At 38.2% G+C, this 22754-nt stretch overlaps 1 protein-coding gene across 4 annotated transcripts in view; it reads left to right on the forward strand.

The window, feature by feature from the left end:
* LOC121187123 (POU domain class 2-associating factor 1) overlaps positions 1–11819 on the forward strand; it is a 32916-nt gene extending 21097 nt beyond the window's left edge. For all 4 annotated transcript variants that reach the window (XM_041046241.1, XM_041046240.1, XM_041046243.1 and 1 more), the window contains exons 3-6: positions 4148–4275; positions 8921–8960; positions 9086–9375; positions 10052–11819. In XM_041046241.1, the coding sequence (XP_040902175.1) occupies positions 4148–4275; positions 8921–8960; positions 9086–9375; positions 10052–10486 (893 nt within the window). In that variant the 3' untranslated portion in view covers positions 10487–11819. The remainder of the gene's footprint in view (positions 1–4147; positions 4276–8920; positions 8961–9085; positions 9376–10051) is intronic.
* The last annotated feature ends 10935 nt before the right edge of the window (positions 11820–22754 follow it).

The following is a 22754-nucleotide window of genomic DNA, read 5'->3' on the forward strand; positions in this document are numbered from 1 at the left end:
GACCTCCACCACAGTAAAAGACTGCACAGCTGTGGAGCTTCCTCTTTTGTGTTATCCCTGTGCATGTGCCATGGTGGCTGTTTCGTCTGTCTGTGTGTGTGTGCTCATGTGTGATTGTTTAAAACTGAGAGAAATGAAAGACAACAACAACTTCTGTTCAACTGAGGTTCAATTCAGAGATCTGTGGCACTTATCTTTGCATTGACACGATTTATTTCCTTGTGTTTTTAGCACCGTTTGCTGTGATAAATCATCGTCGTGATAAGCACCACACCCCTACAGCACACTCCTCACACTCCCTCAGTTCTTTGCCAAGAATAAATCTTTTGTTACTGTTGGCTGTGTGACAGCCTTACTTCACTAGACCTGCTCATGTACCTCCCCTACGGTACAGCACTCCTCAGCTGGTCAATATTTGGTGTGAACTTCATCTCACACTCTCCAAAGAAACTCAGACAAATAGCTTATCCAGCAGATTTTTGTGAGTAACTGTTGCTGCTCCAACATGAGCCGCAAACATTAGCTTGGTGACTGACTTGTATCTAAATAGCTTATTAAGTTAACATCCAAACAAATCAAACAAGTACTGTTAACTGTTACTGTTAACAACAATGCTAAACTCTGTCTTGCTCTTCCAAGTAAACCTAAGTCTCTGTTTTAAAATCTATGATATCTCATATTTTCCCAAATCATGCTTACAGTATAATACTAGGACTAACCAGCTGTGTGAGACAAGAAAGATGCCTCTTTCATTTCTTTTACACGGATCATTGACCAGTAAGGATGGTAACTGGGGCAGAGCTGGGTGGAGGTACATCAAATCACTTTTTTTTTGGTTAACACTATTACACATGTGTTTAATAGACTCACATAAAAGGTACAGATAGAACTATTAGAGTTAAAATATAGGACCTTTACGCATCATGGACCACAGTGTCACACCGTTCTGTTTGTCTGGAGTGGCCACTTAGCCTGTCTGACCTATGGAGGCAAATCAGTTAGCTGCTGATAGGAATCTGGACAAGATACTGTTAGGACACCCGTAGCCTAACAACAGGGGTTATGTAGAGGACACAAGCAAAAGCAGTCTGGACCACAGGTCTCCCTCCTCTGTCACTGGGAGTGATGGGAACAACAGTCACAGGCTAAAGGTCAGAGGAGCAAGCCAGTAACTGCCACTGTGGCGATAGCGAGCAAAACACTTCCAGACTCAGCTGAGGCTGATAAGATGACTATCTTCCACATGTGCTCCTTTACAGCAACTCACACTTTGTGTCAAATGGAGAAGTTGTGATAAATAATTTTAAACAAATAATTAATGAAATCACACTTTAACATGATTGCCACAGGATGTTGCTGAAAGTCACCAAATCTGCAGAACTGATGCGCTGAGGTTTGTTTCTGTCATTTTCTGATATGCCACCAGCGATCATACAAAATACCAAGGCACGTTTAAATTAGGCAGTGTGGGACACTCCTCTCAAGGGTGGTCTGGCTTTGGGGTTTGGACTGACGATCAGCTTTGTGCATCAGCCTCATACTAGAATGCCAGAGGGGCTGATGGTTAACCTGCAGATGGCTTGTGAGCTGAACATGTCAAACTATTGAACTTTTGACCCTTTATTATCACTTTGAGATTGAAGATTGACGTGAGTGTTTCTCTCTCTCTCTCTCTCTCTCTCTCTCTGTGTGTGTGTGTGTGTGTGTGTGTGTGTGTGTGTGTGTGTGTGTGTGTGTGTGTGTGTCTAACAACCTGTCATCTGCAGTTTTGAAAAGGTGTGCATGGATCAGTGTATCCTCTTCTCAGCACTGCATGTGCAGGTTTATTAACACTGTGCACCACCTGACAGCACTTCCAGTTCAGCAACCTCTCTCTCATGCTTTTCACTGTGCATTAAAGCGGAGCATTCTGTCAGTCAGCACGTACTGGAGCATTTAATGCCCTTCCACAGCACACACCTTTGTGAAGCAAGCTTCTCTGCTTCATGTCAGAAACAAAGACAAGATTACTACAAATACTTTGGGATAGAATAGATGTAGGAAACATCCTCCTATAGCAATTTTTCCACACAATGACAATGACAAATCACTGAAAGCACACGTACAAATTGAAATAAATTAGGTATTAGTGACATCTATGAACGGTAATGTCAGTCAGCCTGTTGGCTGCTCAGTCTGTGGGTGCACCTTGTTGCTCCAGAATGAAATATCTCAGCAAGTATTGTATATATTTCAATGAAATTTGGTGCAGATATTCATGGCCCCCAGAGGATGAATCCTGCTGACTTTGGTGATAAGGTAACTTTTCATCTCTGCTCACCAGCAGGCTGACATTTTTATTATTTAGTGAAAGGTCTTGACAGCCGTTGGACAATCTTATGATTTTTCATCTAGAACAATTATCAGGCCAATATTTCGCTTTATAACCAACTTACCTGCAAAATAAAAGATATTCCCATCAGCCTCAGCTTTACTTTGTGTTTTGTGCTGATTAGTAAATATCAGCATGCTAACAAGCTAAACTAAGATGGTGACCATTTTAAATATTACCTGCAAAGCATCAACACAAAGAAAATTGCAATACATGCCTTTCTTCCTGTGTGCCAGAACCACAAGAGCACTGATGTTGTCAAAACACATCTCCTTGTATCCCTGTAAAACCACACCTGTGAATGTGCATAAAAGTAAAAGTGGAGGAAAGTGGAAGGGTGAGTGTGAAAGTCAGAGTGATTAAGGTACCATGGTGCAGGCCACTTTTCTTGTTGCTTCATGAGTAACTCCTCCATTTCAGTCCTTCTCAGATGACTACACAATTTTGAAAGATGCTCATATTTCAGTCATTAAGGCAGGGGCAGGAAGATCGGGTGAGTTGGATGCTCTGATCAAATTCTGTCCATTTTATCATAATTCCCCTGAAAAAGGAAACTGATCAAATAGTGGCCTGGACCCTTTTTATCTGTTTATGGTTCACTAGTGCTGTTTAGGTTCATTTATGTAGATCACCCTCCATCTGTTGTGGTGGAAAATGCCATTACTCTTCAGGACTCTGTAGCCTTTGGCCATTCTTAGTAATAGCATTGTCTACAGTTTCACAGGTATAGTAGTGCTGCTTTGAGTTTATTCAGAAGAGGCCCTTGCTGTCAGATCCGATTTCTCATCATGCTTATACTTGCAAGAAATCACAGCTTGTAAACATTTGAACGTACTAGGAGACCATTTAGCCTGAAGTCTCTGTCAGTGTGGCTCCACAGGACACTCAGCCAAGTTTATCAGTAAAATACTCAAATGAATACAAGTGTATAATTACAGAAAATCTTTATGAAGGTGTTGTTACCTGGAAAAGACAGTAAACTGTTAGCTCTAATGGCCGGTGCCACCATTCTAAATGTTCCTGAAATACTTTGTTGAGTTAGATGTCAATGACAATGAATGAATGTTGTAAACATTTTTAGGTTTTATTTTATCAAATTTTTTACTAATTGAAAAATTAAATCCACTAATTAAATCAACTTATCCATCACACATACAGTATGTAAAACATAACACAGAGTTGCCATAAACATTCAACATACCACCTTCATGTTCATAACTGAGTTTCATTCTACTATGTTGCACAAAGTTTATAAACTTTAATAAAAGCTAATAACCTTTGTACTACGGGGGATAGAGAGATAGAGAGGAAACCGAGCATCCAAACAAATATAACATTCATGTATTCTGACAAAACAATTTCAACATATCACCACTCTGTGTTTACTAATAGCTGTTCTGGAGCTTTTGATTGCATCGCATTATCTTCATCAGGGGGTGGAGTTTGCCCAGTTATCATGGAGCTGTATATGCTTACATTCCCATTTTTCTGATTGTTTAAAAAAAATGGAATTGTCAGAGTCTACAGCTTCATGTGCAACATTTTGCATGCCATGATTCCCAACCTTTTTTGGCTGTGCAATGTCTAAATGTGGCTCCTTGTCAAAGGTTTAATTTTTGTGGGTAAAAAAGAAAAAAAAAACTGGATGTTGTTGTTCATGGTAATGAACTCTGTGAACCCACCATGTCCATCACAGAGACTGCTCCAGGACAGCCAAAGGGGAATGAAGTCATTTGTATCTACTTGTCTTTCTTTCTCTCTTTCTGGCCTCACTAGCACCACCATCAGCACTGGCCAGGTCCAGACCATACCAAGGTGTTCGAGTCAGAGACCCGGTCAAAGAGCTGCTGAGGAGGAAGAGGAGTTTGGAGCCTCACAGCACCAAGACAGCACCCCCTGCTGCGGTGAGGACACCAAGACACATGACATTAATGTGCTGGCACAATGCTTTTTATCAGGCATTTTGGATTAATGGATGCTGTGAGCATTTGCACATAATACTTTTCTTTTCTTTTTTTTACTAAGTTTTGTACATTTAATTTTAAAAAATGAAAAACATCCAGTATTCTTCAGCATATATTTACATACTGACACGTTTTATACATAAAAACACAAAGTTTCCCATGAGTTTTGGAAACATACGTTGGCCCTCCACCCTTTCCAAAGAAATTCAGATCCCAAAAAAGTATTCACAAGCTGTGAAACCGCATTCTTGCCCGAAACTTCATCATGCACGATTAGTCATTAAATCAATAAACAAAACAGGATTTACTCTAACAGTTAATATGGAGCAATGATTAGTCGTGCTGATAGACATATCAAACTCTGTTAACGATACTGAAAATATACTAAATAGAGAGATTTTGAGATTAAATAACTAAATAAAATTAAGTAGAGCAAAGGAGCAGGATTACTTGTCAGACCTCTGCCAGTGACAGCAAGGCTTTCAACTTTACTCAGGTTCATGAACCTTTCTGGAGGTGTTGTCTTCATTTTTTACATTTTTTTTTGCTGAATTTCACTTTGATGTACCACTGAATGATGTCCAAATGACATGTTGCCTTTCTAATAACGGTTCCGTGATTGCATTTTGATGATTCATCGCCATTACCCTCCAGGCGAACATCCCTCACTCATCCGAACTATCATGAAGATGAACAGAGCCAATGATCTTTGTGCTTTCTGCAGCAGATACGCCGCTGCTGACATCAAAAGAAATGCACATGGGCTGAGCCTCCAGAGGCAGGTTGTTGGTTGTAAAAGTGAACTCTGTTGAAGCTGCAACATGACAGATCAGGATTGTTCTGTGGGTGGTAATTTTGCCACATAGAACATTGTAACATTCTTAAGAGCTGAAAGAAAGGCTCCCCATGAGGCAAGCAGGATGTGAGCAGTCAGGACCCAGGGCTTGTCCCAGAGTGAAGGGGGGGGGGGGGGGTTTGTCCTTATATAATCCAGGTGTTTTTCCATGACAGTTACAGCCATTCCCTGCATGGCTCCAGGGCTGGGCACATAGCCCTATGCAAAATAACTTGCTGCCTTGCCAAAGAGCCCTCCCACTTGCTATTTATTACATCCTCAAGACCAGTGGAGGATAGACACAGCATGTTCACACAAACATGCACAAACTCCATTCACACACTCCTTATGATAAGATAAAAAAAAACTCATTAAACAGTACTTGATACTAAGTGCAGCTGTGTGTTATCTTCCAATAGTTTGCAAAACATAGTTGATAATACTCATTTTTCACTGTGAGAGCATTTCTGTGGCACATGAAAATAACTTTTGATAATGACATTTGATATCATCCACAAAGGCTCTTTAACCTCAGTTTAGTTCATTTACTATGAGCAGGAATAATTTCTCCTGCGAACTTTTGACCGTTGTGGGTCCTCAGGGTGTCTTGCTATCTTTAAATACCCAAGTTTTCAAGTTATTCCAGTGGTAATCATTATAATACCTACTGATACTCATTAAAAGAATAGTTTGACATTTGGGAAATATGGCTTTTCACTTCCTTGTGAAGAGTTAGATGAGAAAATTAACACCACTCTCGTGTGTGTGCTACAAAAACAGTGGTGGTTTAATGTGAAGCTCTTGAAGTCACTGTGCTCAGCCAAGAATTACAACAGCTGAAGCATGTGACCTGCTGTAAAACCACAACTCTTTGTTTTTAGTACAGATTAAAAAACAATCTATGTATAATATATAACGATTTAATTTGTGAGCTTTATAGGTGACAGTAGCCCGTTTCTTGGACGGAGCAAAGCTAGTTATTTCCCCATGTTTTTGGTCTGCATGCTAACCTAACTGACTGCAGGCTGTGGCTTTGTGTTCAGCCCACAGAAATGAGAGTGCTATCAATCATTGAGATTGCATAAAAAAAATGACCCAATTGGCTATTTGTGCCAGCAGCTTATTTCGGTAAGCTGCTTTTTTTTTTTTATTATTATTATTATTTTCAGCAACAATTTTTAATAGTTCAGTAGCATTTGTGCCATATTTCAGGGAACTCTCCCACGGGTTGTTTCAGAGTTTAGGGACAAACAGTCAAAGTGGTTGTTCAGGCTGGATCACTTGTTGCAGATCTCATCTAACTCTCCACAAGAAAGTAAATAACTGTATTTCCCCAAATTAAAACTATTTCTTAAAAAAAAAAAAAAACAACAGTTTATTAAAACAACCATTGCACTTAAGCTGTTGAGCTCAGTGCTATTAGTTATAGTTATTAAAGGGTCAGCTCACCTGAACCTCTGATGGTTTATACCATACAGACAGTCCTAGTTGCATTGGTCCAGGTTTGAGATGTGGATAATTCACAAACCTAACTGTCAACAGTTTTCACTGGAACTACTTTTAGCGGAAGTAACTGTCCCTATGAAAACTGTTAACAGTAAAGTCTCCAGGTTTTCCTCAGTAGAGGAGACACTAATTTTGGAAATGATATGATGTTGCTTTGCTTTGGAAATGAAACAATATCCAAACAATATATATATATTTTTTAATGTAAAAAGCTGAATCCCCTTCAGCTCAGTTGTTTTTGGAAGAATTTTGCAAATCCCAGACAAATAAAACCAAAACTAGCTCTGCTAATACTTTAAATCAGAGGGCAGGTCTCATGTTTGCAGGTTTGCTGAGCCTGATGTGAAGGGCAGTAGGCCAACACAATGCACAAAAGATTAGCCTCAGTGTTTACAAATCTGCCTTGCTGAAATGTTCTCAGTTTACAGTTAAACACACCCAGTCAGAGCTCAGCCTGCCTCACCACAGCTGGCATCAGTTTTATGGAGGTTCTTTAGCAGTTAACTGATCCTCCTTTTACAAATCTTAAGCAGGAACAACAATTTCTGTCTGAAAGTGCTCTAACTTTCCATGAAGCTTAATTTTTTTTGATTGCTTTTTCCTTCCACCCTCACCACTTCATCTACCTTTGGTGTAAGTCCCTGCCTGCTGTCAAAGGTGTAACACTAACCAGCTCCCCAGTACCTCTGCAGTCCCTCAGGCACTTGACAGCACATGCCCTGATGCCTGTGAACATGCCCTGCTGGCTGACTTCGGGTAGCGGGATGCAGTCTGTCACTGCTGCTCGTGTCAAGCAGCAACTAAACACTGACACAAGCTGTCAGTACTGTCACCACTGCCTACTATGCACTCACCCTTATAGGGACCATACAGAGCATACATGTTTACATGTGTGCACACACGTCTCTCTGCACGTGGTTCTGGGTGTGCACATTCAACACAGGGAGGTAACAGGGCGTAGGGAGGGAACGCCTGGACAGAGCCATTGAACTTTGAGCTAATTTCTTTCTTCTTTAGGATCAAGTGTAAAAACTGACAAAATATCAGACAAATCATAGAAACATCAAGACAACATCTAACATAAAAAGATTCAGTCGAGTGAATGATGCGACATAGCTACACAATGGGATGACAAATAAAGATGGAAGCTGGGAAATGTAAATTATAATTCTCATAACGCTGAACAATCCAGTGCATTCAATCCAGATAAGCAAACAGTATAAGATAACAACAGTGATAAAAATGGAAATAATAATAATTTGAGTCCAGGAAACACAAATGAAAAATGACTTTTGGCTAATTCTTGTACATTCACAGCTCTGTTAATCTTCTGCACTGTCCCCAATGTTACCATTAAGTAAAATATAACATGATAAATGAGTAAATAATTCAAGTTGAAGATTATGTTTGTTCCTGCTCAGGTCAGTGTTTTCTTAAGGTGATATGTCTGTAGGTATTGTTTGTTTTTGTCAGATAACATCTTCGTAGCTCAGTTGCATGGACAGCACCTGTGATCTCACACCAGTTGAGATTTAAAGTTCACCCTTGACCTTGTGGACAGCGAAAACTAATCTCAGCATAAGATCCATTAGTAGCTCTTCTGGAACTTTCAATCATATCACAGGGTCTTCCTCAGTGGATGGAATTTGCCCAGTGGAACTGTTGTTAAAAAAACCCTGTTTTTTCTGAAAAAACTTCCAATAACTCCAAATAAGTCCATTGATCAAGGAAGATCATGTGAAACAACTTTGTGCTGGAGAACAGCTAATATAAACTTGTGTAAAGATTGTTGTCAGTCATCCTTTTGTACTGACAGTCCAACAGTATGATAACCCTCAATATACTCATCAAAAACAGCCCCTATAGGTGGACACAGACACTACAAAACACAAATCAAGTCCTAAACATGATTAATAGTGACTGCAACAGACAATGAATCCCATAATCCCATTGCAATCTCACACACACACACACACACACACACACACACACACACACACACACACACACACACACACACACACACACACGTACATACACATACACACACACACACACACACACACACACACACACCCCGCAATTATAATCTTGACTCAGCTGCTCCTTACACCTGGACTTGATCGGTGCAAGTGTAAATACTGCATATTTATATATCAACATTGCAGCGTGCTCTAGCTGTGCAGCAGCAGAACTATCTGTCTAACTAACCTTTTAAAATTGATTTAATCTTTTATTTTTTAGGATGTGGTCTCACACAACCACCAGTCATCATATACACAAGGTAATTGGCTCATTGTTAACAGCAACACCTGAATTACCAGATGCATTTACCAAACTGATTCCTGTCAGTAAAGGTTGTGCCCACGCATGTTTTCAAAGACTCACGCTCTTCTCTTTGAAATTCAGCCATCTTTGGCTCTGATGTTGCCAGCGGCACCACAGCTGAGCCGTCAGCTGCGGCTGGAGATGGAGGGCTGCAGTGCACAGGATGGAAAGCTTCACCTCCTGCCACCAGCGCTGGCCTGCAGCCTGGCACAACACAATGGTCTCCACCTGAATACAGCCAGCAGGACCCTTCAACTCAGACTCTGGCCTACCCAGCCAACACCCTGACTGCAGACTTGTATATGCAGACTCTGTGCCCCAGCTACACCATGCTGACCTACACACACACACCACTGCTCACAAACTTTGGGGTGAGTAGGAGACAGTGTGAACAAAAGTATGTTTACAGTCTTAGCAGGCAAAACTTTACATGGAAAAACGCTTCTTTCAAGATGTATTTGCTGTTGCAGCTTAGTTGTATAGAAATGTAATTTTTTACATTGAAGTGACAATGTAAATTTTTTAAATTAAATTACTTAATAGCATACCTTTTAAAGAGTAATAGCGTTAATGTGTGATAAATCTGTACTCTGTACTGAAAAAGATGCTTTTTCAGAAGTATAGTTGGTATAGCATAGTGTTTCTGTAGCTGAACTACTTAGAGTCCAGCTTGCTGCTTCATGAGCTCCAGAAAGTAGCTTCCTCTGAGCTGTTTATGAATGATTCAGATGCTCAGTGGACGTGTGGTTTTGGTACTTTTCCCACCTGTCATCATTGCAGTGCGTTGGAATTAATACTAACTGACAACAGCTGCTCTTCTCTCTGACTGGATAGGTAGAACTTGCTGAGAGCCTGTGGCCTGTGAGGCTTAGTGCGCCTCACCACATCAACCCAGTTTCCCTGCTCAGAGTGTTTTCCTATAATTTAATTTAACAGTCTGATGACTGTGTGTTGCTGTGTTTGCACTGTGAGCAAAAACATTGTCAACCTACACAAGATAGACATTTGCAGTTTAAAGGTTGTTGTCGTACTTGTTGTTGTATCCAGACCATACCAGTGGCACCGGCACCAGCTTCCCTCCCTCAGATGGAGCTTCCAGACTCAGGGTTGACCTACCTCCCCTGGGCCCAGCCCCTCACCACCATATCTACCATGCCCAACCCGGGGGTCCAGTTTGCCCCCGGCTCTGCAGCCCTGTCCGGGTCACCTCTGGTGCACATGCCATTGTCCATGTCTTTGACCACCATGATTCCTCAGCTGGAAGCCCAGGGTTTAGACCCTCAGCCCCAGATCCTCGACCTCCCACAGCGTTCAGAGCACGAGCTGGACTCTGAACCACAAGGCCAGTCTCTGGATGACGATCGGGGGATAGAGCCAGAATCGCCAAACCTACTGGATAAACTTCTGGAGGATCACAAGGAAGATGGTGAAGAGGAGGACAAGGACTCATATAACAGCTCGCTCTTCATACCCAATGTCTGAAATTATGAGCATTCATTTAATCTGTAGAGAGCAGTATTTTTACTCTTCTTGTTTTCTCAGGAGCCATGGTTTTTTTTAGACCTTTGCCATACATTTTGACTTATTTTCAGATGTCACAGAGCCAGAACCCTGTAATTATGCATTCTGGATTATTTCAGTTTGTTATAACTTGGGTTTTGATGTTGTTGCTGTAGTCAAAGTAGCTTCCAAAATCCGGGCTGTATTGCCAAATGGACAAATCAGGTCCCCAGAGCTCCTGGACCTAAAGCCTCCAGCTGTCTGTGTGAAATTTACTTCGTAGTAATTTGAGTCATTACAAATTTGTTTGGCAATATGCACCACTGAAGCACAGTTAGAAACTGAACCCTGAGGTCCTGTGTTGTGAAGAAAACCTGAGTCACAATCAAGTTAAAATATCTTTATTATTTAAGTTGGTATTTTACTTAGACGATGAATATTCTTTAAAAAATTTGTGTTTAAGCAAAATGATCACTAATTAACTAACGGTTTCTAGTACTCTGGGAAAAATGGGTTGGGGGAACATTTATGTAGGGGGAGGTAAATAGGGGGACCAGAGTTCAGCAGGTTAGTCTGGCCCTGGCTGAGATCTGAGAACACAGCAACATTGTGAAAGTGATGTATGTAGAACACGGTGAAAATCAAGCGGTCAGATGACCAGGCAAGTTGTAAACAAGCCAAGAGTTAACCAAATTATCTAAACCAATTTAAATGGAGTTAAGATTGAAAATGAACACAGCCAACGTGTCAGTAATAATGTTGCATTTCACGGTAAAACTGTGTGTGTGTGTGTGTGTGTGTGTGTGTGTGTGTGTGTGTGTGTGTGTGTGTGTGTAGGAAGGAATCAAAGTTTAACCAGACAGTTGGTCTGTAAAGTACTTTGGAAGTTTACAAGAGACAGTGTGGGTAATAATTTACAGACCGCCTTCATGCACTAAATATTAGCATTTGTAAGCAGTAGAGTGTTGTTGCCAAAACCTGTCTGGTGATCTTTTCAGTGATTTGCTGTGTTCCCAGAACTTATATAATTAATTCAGTCATTACAGATTTTTCATGACAACAAAAAATACAGGAATAAGACCTGAGTTGTATTAAACCATGTTATAAATTGTACTTCTTCCTTTTACACCTTTTCTTTCAATTACAGCCAAAATGCTTTCAACTATTATTGCTATTTTTAAATGCATATGAGGTGTAGCAGAGGTAGAAGCCACCAACTTGCTCTCTTTTTTTTCTGAATGAAATTTTGTTTATGTTTATGCTCACACAATGTGATGTTACACACCTTTTTTTTTTATAAATCATATCAAACTGATGGGATTTATTTGAATTTTTTTTTTTGTTGAGTTTCTAACAAGATGTAATGATTTTCTTAACCTATATTGCCTTTACAAATCTGCCATTAATGCTGGAGAAGAATATTTATTGCAGGATTAAGAGATGGGACTTGAGCCAGGAATGAGCAGGGTGACTGAGGATTGGGCTGGTGGCTGGTTGTGCTGAGCAGAGTGTCCAGAGAGAGGAAAGCTGAGCCGAGCGGGGTCCAGGGCAGAGTGGCAGGGTTTGCAGGACCAAGGGCTGTAGATAGGGACCAGATCAGAGCACAAAGGGCTGCAGCGAGCTAAGGACAGGTTAAACAGGGGAGAAACAGGCAAAATATAATTTTAAATGGACAGAAACTCAGACTGACTGAGCAGGGTGGTAGTGTCAGAGCTGGGTATTTTTGGAAGTATTGATTATAGGATGGGATGTAGCTGATCTGTCTCCACTCAGACAATCATACATGATGGTTTTACACATACATACACACACACACACACACACACAGAGAGAGAGAGAGAGAGAGAGAGAGAGAGAGAGAGAGAGAGAGAGAGAGCAGGCTAGGCAGAGGTGCAGGGTGTGGCACATTACATTTCCATTAGAAAGAAACTGTAAATAAAATGTTAATACAGAGATACAGCAGGAATGTGAAGAGGAGGCAAAGTGGTGTTAATCAGTACACTAACAAACATAAATCACGCAAGACAAATAAATGGCTATAGAAAAATGATTTAAAGATGAATGAAGCTGTTAGGTTCTCTTTAGTGCTGTTTGGTATGAAGCATTGTGCTGCATGTTTTCATGGCACTTTCAGTTCCATTTACATCTTTCTGCCATTTGGAACTGCCAAGTCCCAATCTGCTTGGTGCAGCTTCACATAGCTCAAACTTTCTGATCTGCAAAGCTTTGAATTTTTTAACATACAGCAGAGAACATTGGACCTAAACTGAGCATTTTTGCCCCGGTGCTCATACTTTTGGTGGTGCTCATACTTTTGGCAGCTCTTGGCAGTGAACGCCTGTGAGTCTCAGGGGTTTTCCCCCCAGGAGAAACTGACATTGTGAGAGGGGCTGCAACCCATCTGTCAAATTCCACACCTGGAAACACCTGAGAGCGTATCGCTCATGTGATGGGAACATGTGACAAGGGGAGGGGTTTGGTTCTCTTTTCTCATTCAGGATTACAAATTGTTTAGCTGACTCTCCAATGACTCTCCAGGTAAAATCCAGGAAAAGAAAATTAGAAAAAAGAAATGTAAGGGAGAGAAAATAAATCAAAATGATAGATTTGAGTAGGGCAGCCAAAAATTTAGAAATTGCATAATTCTCATGTGTGAGAGGATGAATTCCAGGAGTGCAACCTCCTGAGTTCATGGACAAAGTGAGAGTCCATATGGAAATAGGTGAAAGTGAAGAGGAATTGAAATTGAAAGATTTATTATGAGCATGAATGTAACTGTTTTACTGTCAAAATCCTTGGTGAACTAAACAAGTTGCATTAATGTCCTGTCCAGCTCCTGAAAGTAGAAACTCCAATATCAAGGCAGCGAGTGAGAATCAGAGCATGGTGTGATTTTTATTATAATCAGTGTTAATGTGCACAACTCTGGTTCATGTAAATTTTTACCTAATGCATCTCTCATCGTCCCCTTTGATTCTTGGTGTGGATCAAAGAAGGAGCAGTTGGTCCTCTGCTGCCTTGCTGACACGTGTTGTTGAGGTACATCAGCAGCTACAAGAAAGATAAAACCTGTTGAAAGGTAATGTCATGTGTGACACTTTGCTTATCATTGCCTGTCTAGCTCGCCTGCCTGGCCGTTTATTTTATCTCGAAGGCAGGGCTGGGCCGTCGCTTTTGATGAGAGCCACGTGTGTTGAATTTCAGAATCCCTTTAAAGAGCTCTATTCTGGGCCAAGAGGTGTTGCAGAAACATGCCTTTGACAGCATGCGGGGGCGGGACACACGCAGCTCTCGCCAGGCCAAGGCTGTGCCCCAGGGTCCCACAAATCTAGCACCCTGAAGAGGCTCAGAATACACATTTCAGAATTTGTCCCAATTAGAGTTCTTTTACTTTGCTATCACTATTACAACCTTGCAACATAGCACTTTCTAACAGGGGCTATAAGTTGTAACTAATGGCTTTATAAATGGTTACTAAATCATTTACCAGCACTTTGTACATCTGCTATAAGTCACTGATAAGAACATCTTTTGTTTGGGTTGTTAGTAGATGTCCATCTTTGATATTTGGCACACAATGCAGTTTTAATTTAACATCTAATACTCACAGTTCTCTCACTTTCTAAAAAGCCATGAAGTCAGAAGTTGTAAATTATTTCTAAGTCATTTATTATTGGTCACAGATTTGAATTTTGAACAAAACCACCTCATTACAATGTCCATGTAGTTGCTGTTTTGGAGCTTTTGAATGGGACACAATTGTAAATGTTCAAAGCACTTCTTCTGGTTGTTGGCAAAATCCATAAAGTGCTCAGAAAAATAAACTTTTTGAACATATACAATGTTGTATGTCAACTTACCAAACTCCTCCTCCGATTTGATCAAAAGCTCCAGAACAGCCACTAAATGGGCTAAATAAGGTCTATTTGTCCCTCTTCAAGACAAGGCCTCTATATTATGGACAGAAAGCATTATCCATATTAAGGCCCTTATCACTGTAGCTGATATTTTGTTTAAATAGTGCAAATTCACATCCCAAACAGTATTCATAATTGTGACCAGCTTCCACACAGTGAACGAGAGGCTATTGGAGGTCAGGGACCCTGGGTAGTTGCTAGTCTAGCCATCGCTGTCTTATGCACCTTGGTTATTAAAAGTCTGAGTACAAAGTCAGACCAGAGAACTGTGATACTAGTTGCTATAGAGATCAAATTTATGGAAATGACTCAAGATATAAACACTGTGACTCATTTTGTCAACACTCCCCCTCTTCAGTGGCAAAGAGTATTTTCCTTCTTAAGTGGCTGAAGTGGTTTGCTACTGTTTTAACGTCTGTGCCACTGCATCACGTCGAACACAGGATGCAACGCGTGAATGACAGAAATTTAACTTTATGATTGAAGCAAACATATATTCTCTTCTATTCTATTCTATTATGAGCTGTACTGGAGAGAGAGAGAGAGAGAGACAGAGAGACAGAGACAGAGACAGAGGCAAAGACAGAGAAGCAGTGATACTCTGCCAAACAACAAAAATTAAAAATGTGTTTTGAGAATCCCACCCATGATCATATCTCCAGATGGACCAGAAAAAAGAAATAGTTTTGACATAAATACACTTGGGAAATACACTTGTTGACTTTGTTGCTGAGAGTTAGCTTAGAGGTTGTTTCACTCTCATACTGTAAATATTAAATATTTGCGGTTTCACAGGGGGTTATGAGCCAGGCCTAGCGAAAAACTATTCTGGCACACAACCTCCCATAAGGAAAACTGCTTTTTTTTAATGCTTCAGTTTTGGTATTGATTAAACAAATCCATACACATTGAGCTTAAGAGGTGCTGGTTGCTATGACAGAATCAGGCTGCTTCAGGTTTTCATGCTGAGCTACATTAAGTGACTGCTGGCTGTATCTTCATATTTAGCATACAGACATGAGAATGGTCCCAATCTTTTCATCTAACTCAAAATGTTGCACTCTTCCCTTAAGGAATCAACGTGTGATGTTTTTATGTAAATAGATGTCCACTGATCAATCTCAGAGAGGTGCAGTGCAGGAATACCACTGTGACAACAGAGCCTGGCACTAAAATGGACACAGAGTTTCAAAGTTTACAACAAAACAAAAACAAATTAAAGCTGCAAGCAGTGATGGGCGGGCCCTCGCACCCCTTGCGAGCCGCGGGAGTTGCAGCCAGCGCAGCCATGCACAAAAGTCCTCCTATGTCCTCTCCTCTCTCCTTCTCTTCTCCCCAGAGAAGCACAGCAGTATACAGCAAAAGAAAAGACATGGCCCCCTCCCTGCAGGGGGCGCTATGAGTGTATCATCATATGAGCCTATAAATGGGTTGAGAGTGTGAAGTTCATCCTGATTATCTGTGCAGAGCAAACATGTAATTTGGTTTGATGGACAGTGTGTTATTTGTAAATCACTTTAGTGTTGGTTAGAGTTTGTGGATGGAGGTTGAGAATGTTTTAGTGATTAAAAGCAATTTTACAAACAGTTCTAGCTTTGGTGTAGTTATAGGATGCAGAGCAGAGATATGTTGCAGTCTTTTTTACCTGTTTTTCCGAACTTATATTTTTATATAACATATATAAATGTGCTGTGTTTTTATTGTTGGAGAACAACAGAGCTCTGGTGCATTTTGAACATTTCTACTGTGTTAGTGTGCTCTTTACATGTCCAAATCCTTTACTTTCTCTACTTTCTCAACAATTAAGAACTATTTCAAATCATATACAATCATGTACATCACCACTTACCCACAGACGTAACGCAAAAATACACATTATAGATTATATGTCATAAATCAATGCTTTGATTTTAGCAGTAATACCTACATATATGTCATATACATTATTCAAAGTAAAGTTTTCTTTTACCTTGCTTTACCTTTACATCACCTTTACACCAGCAAAAGGCACTGGTTATGGTACACCTAGTACACTAGGGTGGGGTTCAATTCCCTGCAGTGCCCTGCTAATAGATTGATTATGTAAGATCCACACAAAATCCTAAATCTACACAGCTTGGTGGATGTGGTGGATATACAAGCACAAATATTATATTTCCTGTGTGTTGGCGAAGGGTCAATTTCGTGGCGGCAACACGACCAGACCATGTAACCCAGACCAAAGCTTTTCACAACTTTTAGTCATGAAGGCCTTAAGAGCAAACAGAGCAATTTTCAGCATGATAGGACAAGCTTGTTAAAATACAAGCTGTACGAAACGCAGAATGGTGGTATTTTTCCTAAATGGCAGACTTCCTGTACATCGTAGAACTTTCCTCCAAGAGACTTTTTTCCTCGCATGGACGTGATGCACATGTGTACCAAATTTCAAGTCCGTGGGTCTTACTTGGAATATTTTCACACTTTAGAGGGAACTACAGAGCCTTTTGGCCACACTCAGTCACACTGAAATTGTGAAACAAGTACTTTCGTCGGGGGGAAAAAAGTATGAAAGTATGAGGTATACTAAAGTATGACCAAAAAGGTCATACTTTAGTATTCATCAAAATATACCAAAAAACATCACAGCATAGTAAGGCTTGAAAATAGGCCAAAAAAAGTCATACTTTAGTATGGCCTCAAAATATCATAAAAAAAACGTCATAGTATAGTTAGGCTTGAAAATAGGCCAAAAAAGGTCATACTTTAGTATGACCTCAAAATATAATAAAAAAGGTCATATTATAGTAAGACTTCAAAATAGGCCAAAAAAAAGTCATACTTTAGTATGACCTCAAAATATGCTAAAAAACGTCATAGTATAGTAAGGCTTCAAAATCAGCCAAAAAAAGTCAACTCTTTTTTGGGCCTCAAAATGTCATAAAAAACGTCATAGTATAGTATGGCGTCAAAATCGGCCAAAAAAAGTCTAAATTTTTTTGGGTGTCAAAATGTCATAAAAAACGTCATAGTATAGTATGGCGTTTTTTTCGGGCAAAAAAAGTCTAAATTTTTTTGGGTGTCAAAATGTCATAAAAAACGTCATAGTATAGTATGGCGTTTTTTTCGGGCAAAAAAAGTCAAAAATTTTTTGGGCCTCAAAATGTCATAAAAAACGTCATAGTATAGTATGGCGTTTTTTTCGGGCAAAAAAAGTCAAAATTTTTTTTGGCCTCAAAATGTTATAAAAAACGTCATAGTATAGTATGCCGTTTTTTTCGGGCAAAAAAAGTCAAAATTTATTTGGGCCTCAAAATGTCATAAAAAACGTCATAGTATTGTATGGCGTTTTTTTCGGGCAAAACAAGTCAAAATTTATTTGGGCCTCAAAATGTCATAAAAAACGTCATAGTATAGTATGGCGTCAAAATCGGCCAACAAAAGTCAAAATTTTTTTTGGCCTCAAAATGTCATAAAAAACGTCATAGTATAGTATGCCGTTTTTTTCGGGCAAAAAAAGTCAAAATTTTTTTGGGCCTCAAAATGTCATAAAAAACGTCATAGTATAGTATGCCGTTTTTTTCGGGCAAAAAAAGTCTAAATTTTTTTGGGTGTCAAAATGTCATAAAAAACGTCATAGTATAGTATGGCGTTTTTTTCGGGCAAAAAAAGTCTAAATTTTTTTGGGTGTCAAAATGTCATAAAAAACGTCATAGTATAGTATGGCGTTTTTTTCGGGCAAAAAAAGTCAAAAATTTTTTGGGCCTCAAAATGTCATAAAAAACGTCATAGTATAGTATGGCGTTTTTTTTGGGCAAAAAAAGTCTAAATTTTTTTGGGCCTCAAAATGTCATAAAAAACGTCATAGTATGGTATGGCGTTTTTTTCGGGCAAAAAAAGTCAAAATTTTTTTGGGCCTCAAAATGTCATAAAAAACGTCATAGTATAGTATGGCGTTTTTTTCGGCCAAAAAAAGTCAAAATTTATTTGGGCCTCAAAATGTCATAAAAAACGTCATAGTATAGTAAGGCGTCAAAATCTGCCAAAAAAAGTCATACTTTAGTATGACCTCAAAATGTCATAAAAAACGTCATAGTATAGTATGGCGTTTTTTTCGGCCAAAAAAAGTCAAAATTTTTTTGGGCCTCAAAATGTCATAAAAAACGTCATAGTATAGTATGGCGTTTTTTTCGGCCAAAAAAAGTCAAAAATTTTTTGGGCCTCAAAATGTCATAAAAAACGTCATAGTATAGTATGGCGTCAAAATCTGCCAAAAAAAGTCATACTTTAGTATGACCTCAAAATGTCATAAAAAACGACATAGTATAGTATGGCGTTTTTTTCGGGCAAAAAAAGTCAAAATTTTTTTGGGCCTCAAAATGTCATAAAAAACGTCATAGTATAGTATGGCGTTTTTTTCGGGCAAAAAAAGTCAAAATTTTTTGGGCCTCAAAATGTCATAAAAAACGTCATAGTATAGTAAGGCGTCAAAATCTGCCAAAAAAAGTCATACTTTAGTATGACCTCAAAATGTCATAAAAAACGACATAGTATAGTATGGCGTTTTTTTCGGGCAAAAAAAGTCAAAATTTTTTTGGGCCTCAAAATGTCATAAAAAAACGTCATAGTATAGTATGGCGTCAAAATCGGTCAAAAAAAGTCTAAATTTTTTTGGGCCTCAAAATGTCATAAAAAACGTCATAGTATAGTATGGCGTTTTTTTCGGGCAAAAAAAGTCAAAATTTTTTTGGGCCTCAAAATGTCATAAAAAACGTCATAGTATAGTATGCCGTTTTTTTCGGGCAAAAAAAGTCAAAATTTTTTTTGGCCTCAAAATGTTATAAAAAACGTCATAGTATAGTATGGCGTTTTTTTCGGGCAAAAAAAGTCTAAATTTTTTTGGGTGTCAAAATGTCATAAAAAACGTCATAGTATAGTATGCCGTTTTTTCGGGCAAAAAAAGTCTAAATTTTTTTTTGGCCTCAAAATGTCATAAAAAACGTCATAGTATAGTCTGGCGTTTTTTTCGGGCAAAAAAAGTCAAAATTTTTTTGGGCCTCAAAATGTCATAAAAAACGTCATAGTATAGTATGGCGTCAAAATCGGCCAAAAAAAGTCAAAATTTTTTTGAGCCTCAAAATGTCATAAAAAACGTCATAGTATAGTATGGCGTTTTTTTCGGGCAAAAAAAGTCAAAATTTTTTTGGGCCTCAAAATGTCATAAAAAACGTCATAGTATAGTATGGCGTTTTTTTCGGGCAAAAAAGTCAAAATTTTATTGGGCCTCAAAATGTCATAAAAAACGTCATAGTATAGTATGGCGTTTTTTTCGGGCAAAAAAAGTCTAAATTTTTTTGGGTGTCAAAATGTCATAAAAAACGTCATAGTATAGTATGCCGTTTTTTCGGGCAAAAAAAGTCTAAATTTTTTTTTGGCCTCAAAATGTCATAAAAAACGTCATAGTATAGTATGGCGTCAAAATCGGCCAAAAAAAGTCAAAATTTTTTTGGGCCTCAAAATGTCATAAAAAACGTCATAGTATAGTATGGCGTCAAAATCGGCCAAAAAAAGTCAAAATTTTTTTGGGCCTCAAAATGTCATAAAAAACGTCATAGTATAGTATGCTGTTTTTTTTTTCGGGCAAAAAAAGTCAAAATTTTTTTGGGCCTCAAAATGTCATAAAAAACGTCATAGTATAGTATGGCGTCAAAATCGGCCAAAAAAAGTCAAAATTTTTTTGGGCCTCAAAATGTCATAAAAAACGTCATAGTATAGTATGCTGTTTTTTTTCGGGCAAAAAAAGTCAAAATTTTTTTGGGCCTCAAAATGTCATAAAAAACGTCATAGTATAGTATGGCGTCAAAATCGGCCAAAAAAAGTCAAAATTTTTTTGGGCCTCAAAATGTCATAAAAAACGTCATAGTATAGTATGGCGTTTTTTTCGGGCAAAAAAAGTCACAATTTTTTTGGGCCTCAAAATGTCATAAAAAACGTCATAGTATAGTATGGCGTTTTTTTCGGGCAAAAAAAGTCAAAATTTTTTTGGGCCTCAAAATGTCATAAAAAACGTCATAGTATAGTATGGCGTTTTTTTCGGGCAAAAAAAGTCAAAATTTTTTGGGGCCTCAAAATGTCTTAAAAAACGTCATAGTATAGTATGGCGTTTTTTTCTGGCAAAAAAAGTCAAAATTTTTTTGGGCCTCAAAATGTCATAAAAAACGTCATAGTATAGTATGGCGTCAAAATCTGCCAAAAAAAGTCATACTTTAGTATGACCTCAAAATGTCATAAAAAACGACATAGTATAGTATGGCGTTTTTTTCGGGCAAAAAAAGTCAAAATTTTTTTGGGCCTCAAAATGTCATAAAAAACGTCATAGTATAGTATGGCGTTTTTTTCGGCCAAAAAAAGTCAAAATTTTTTTGGGCCTCAAAATGTCATAAAAAACGTCATAGTATAGTATGGCGTCAAAATCGGCCAAAAAAAGTCTAAATTTTTTTGGGCCTCAAAATGTCATAAAAAACGTCATAGTATAGTATGGCGTTTTTTTCGGGCAAAAAGAGTCAAAATTTTTTTGGGCCTCAAAATGTCATAAAAAACGTCATAGTATAGTATGGCGTTTTTTTCGGGCAAAAAAAGTGAAAATTTTTTTGGGCCTCAAAATGTCATAAAAAACGTCATAGTATAGTATGGCGTTTTTTTTCGGGCAAAAAAAGTCAAAATTTTTTTGGGCCTCAAAATGTCATAAAAAACGTCATAGTATAGTATGGCGTTTTTTTCGGGCAAAAAAAGTCAAAATTTTTTTGGGCCTCAAAATGTCATAAAAAACGTCATAGTATAGTATGCTGTTTTTTTCGGGCAAAAAAAGTCAAAATTTTTTTGGGCCTCAAAATGTCATAAAAAACGTCATAGTATAGTATGGCGTCAAAATCGGCCAAAAAAAGTCTAAATTTTTTTGGGCCTCAAAATGTCATAAAAAACGTCATAGTATAGTATGGCGTTTTTTTCGGGCAAAAAAAGTCAAAATTTTTTTGGGCCTCAAAATGTCATAAAAAACGTCATAGTATAGTATGGCGTTTTTTTCGGGCAAAAAAAGTCACAATTTTTTTGGGCCTCAAAATGTCATAAAAAACGTCATAGTATAGTATGGCGTTTTTTTCGGCCAAAAAAAGTCAAAATTTTTTTGGGCCTCAAAATGTCATAAAAAACGTCATAGTATAGTATGGCGTTTTTTTCGGGCAAAAAAAGTCAAAATTTTTTTGGGCCTCAAAATGTCATAAAAAACGTCATAGTATAGTATGGCGTTTTTTTTTCGGGCAAAAAAAGTCAAAATTTTTTTGGGCCTCAAAATGTCATAAAAAACGTCATAGTATAGTATGGCGTTTTTTTCGGGCAAAAAAAGTCAAAATTTTTTTGGGCCTCAAAATGTCATAAAATACGTCATAGTATAGTATGGCGTTTTTTTCGGCCAAAAAAAGTCACAATTTTTTTGGGCCTCAAAATGTCATAAAAAACGTCATAGTATAGTATGGCGTCAAAATCTGCCAAAAAAAGTCATACTTTAGTATGACCTCAAAATGTCATAAAAAACGTCATAGTATAGTATGGCGTCAAAATCGGCCAAAAAAAGTCTAAATTTTTTTGGGCCTCAAAATGTCATAAAAAACGTCATAGTATAGTATGGCGTTTTTTTCGGGCAAAAAAAGTGAAAATTTTTTTGGGCCTCAAAATGTCATAAAAAACGTCATAGTATAGTATGGCGTTTTTTTCGGGCAAAAAAAGTCAAAATTTTTTTGGGCCTCAAAATGTCATAAAAAACGTCATAGTATAGTATGGCGTTTTTTTCGGGCAAAAAAAGTCAAAATTTTTTTGGGCCTCAAAATGTCATAAAAAACGTCATAGTATAGTATGCTGTTTTTTTCGGGCAAAAAAAGTCAAAATTTTTTTGGGCCTCAAAATGTCATAAAAAACGTCATAGTATAGTATGGCGTCAAAATCGGCCAAAAAAAGTCTAAATTTTTTTGGGCCTCAAAATGTCATAAAAAACGTCATAGTATAGTATGGCGTTTTTTTCGGGCAAAAAAAGTCAAAATTTTTTTGGGCCTCAAAATGTCATAAAAAACGTCATAGTATAGTATGGCGTTTTTTTCGGGCAAAAAAAGTCACAATTTTTTTGGGCCTCAAAATGTCATAAAAAACGTCATAGTATAGTATGGCGTTTTTTTCGGGCAAAAAAAGTCTAAGTTTTTTTGGGCCTCAAAATGTCATAAAAAACGTCATAGTATAGTATGGCGTCAAAATCGGCCAAAAAAAGTCAAAATTTTTTTGGGCCTCAAAATGTCATAAAAAACGTC

Source organism: Toxotes jaculatrix, chromosome 9 (assembly GCF_017976425.1).
Source record: "Toxotes jaculatrix isolate fToxJac2 chromosome 9, fToxJac2.pri, whole genome shotgun sequence".
NCBI classification, from domain to species: domain Eukaryota; kingdom Metazoa; phylum Chordata; class Actinopteri; family Toxotidae; genus Toxotes; species Toxotes jaculatrix.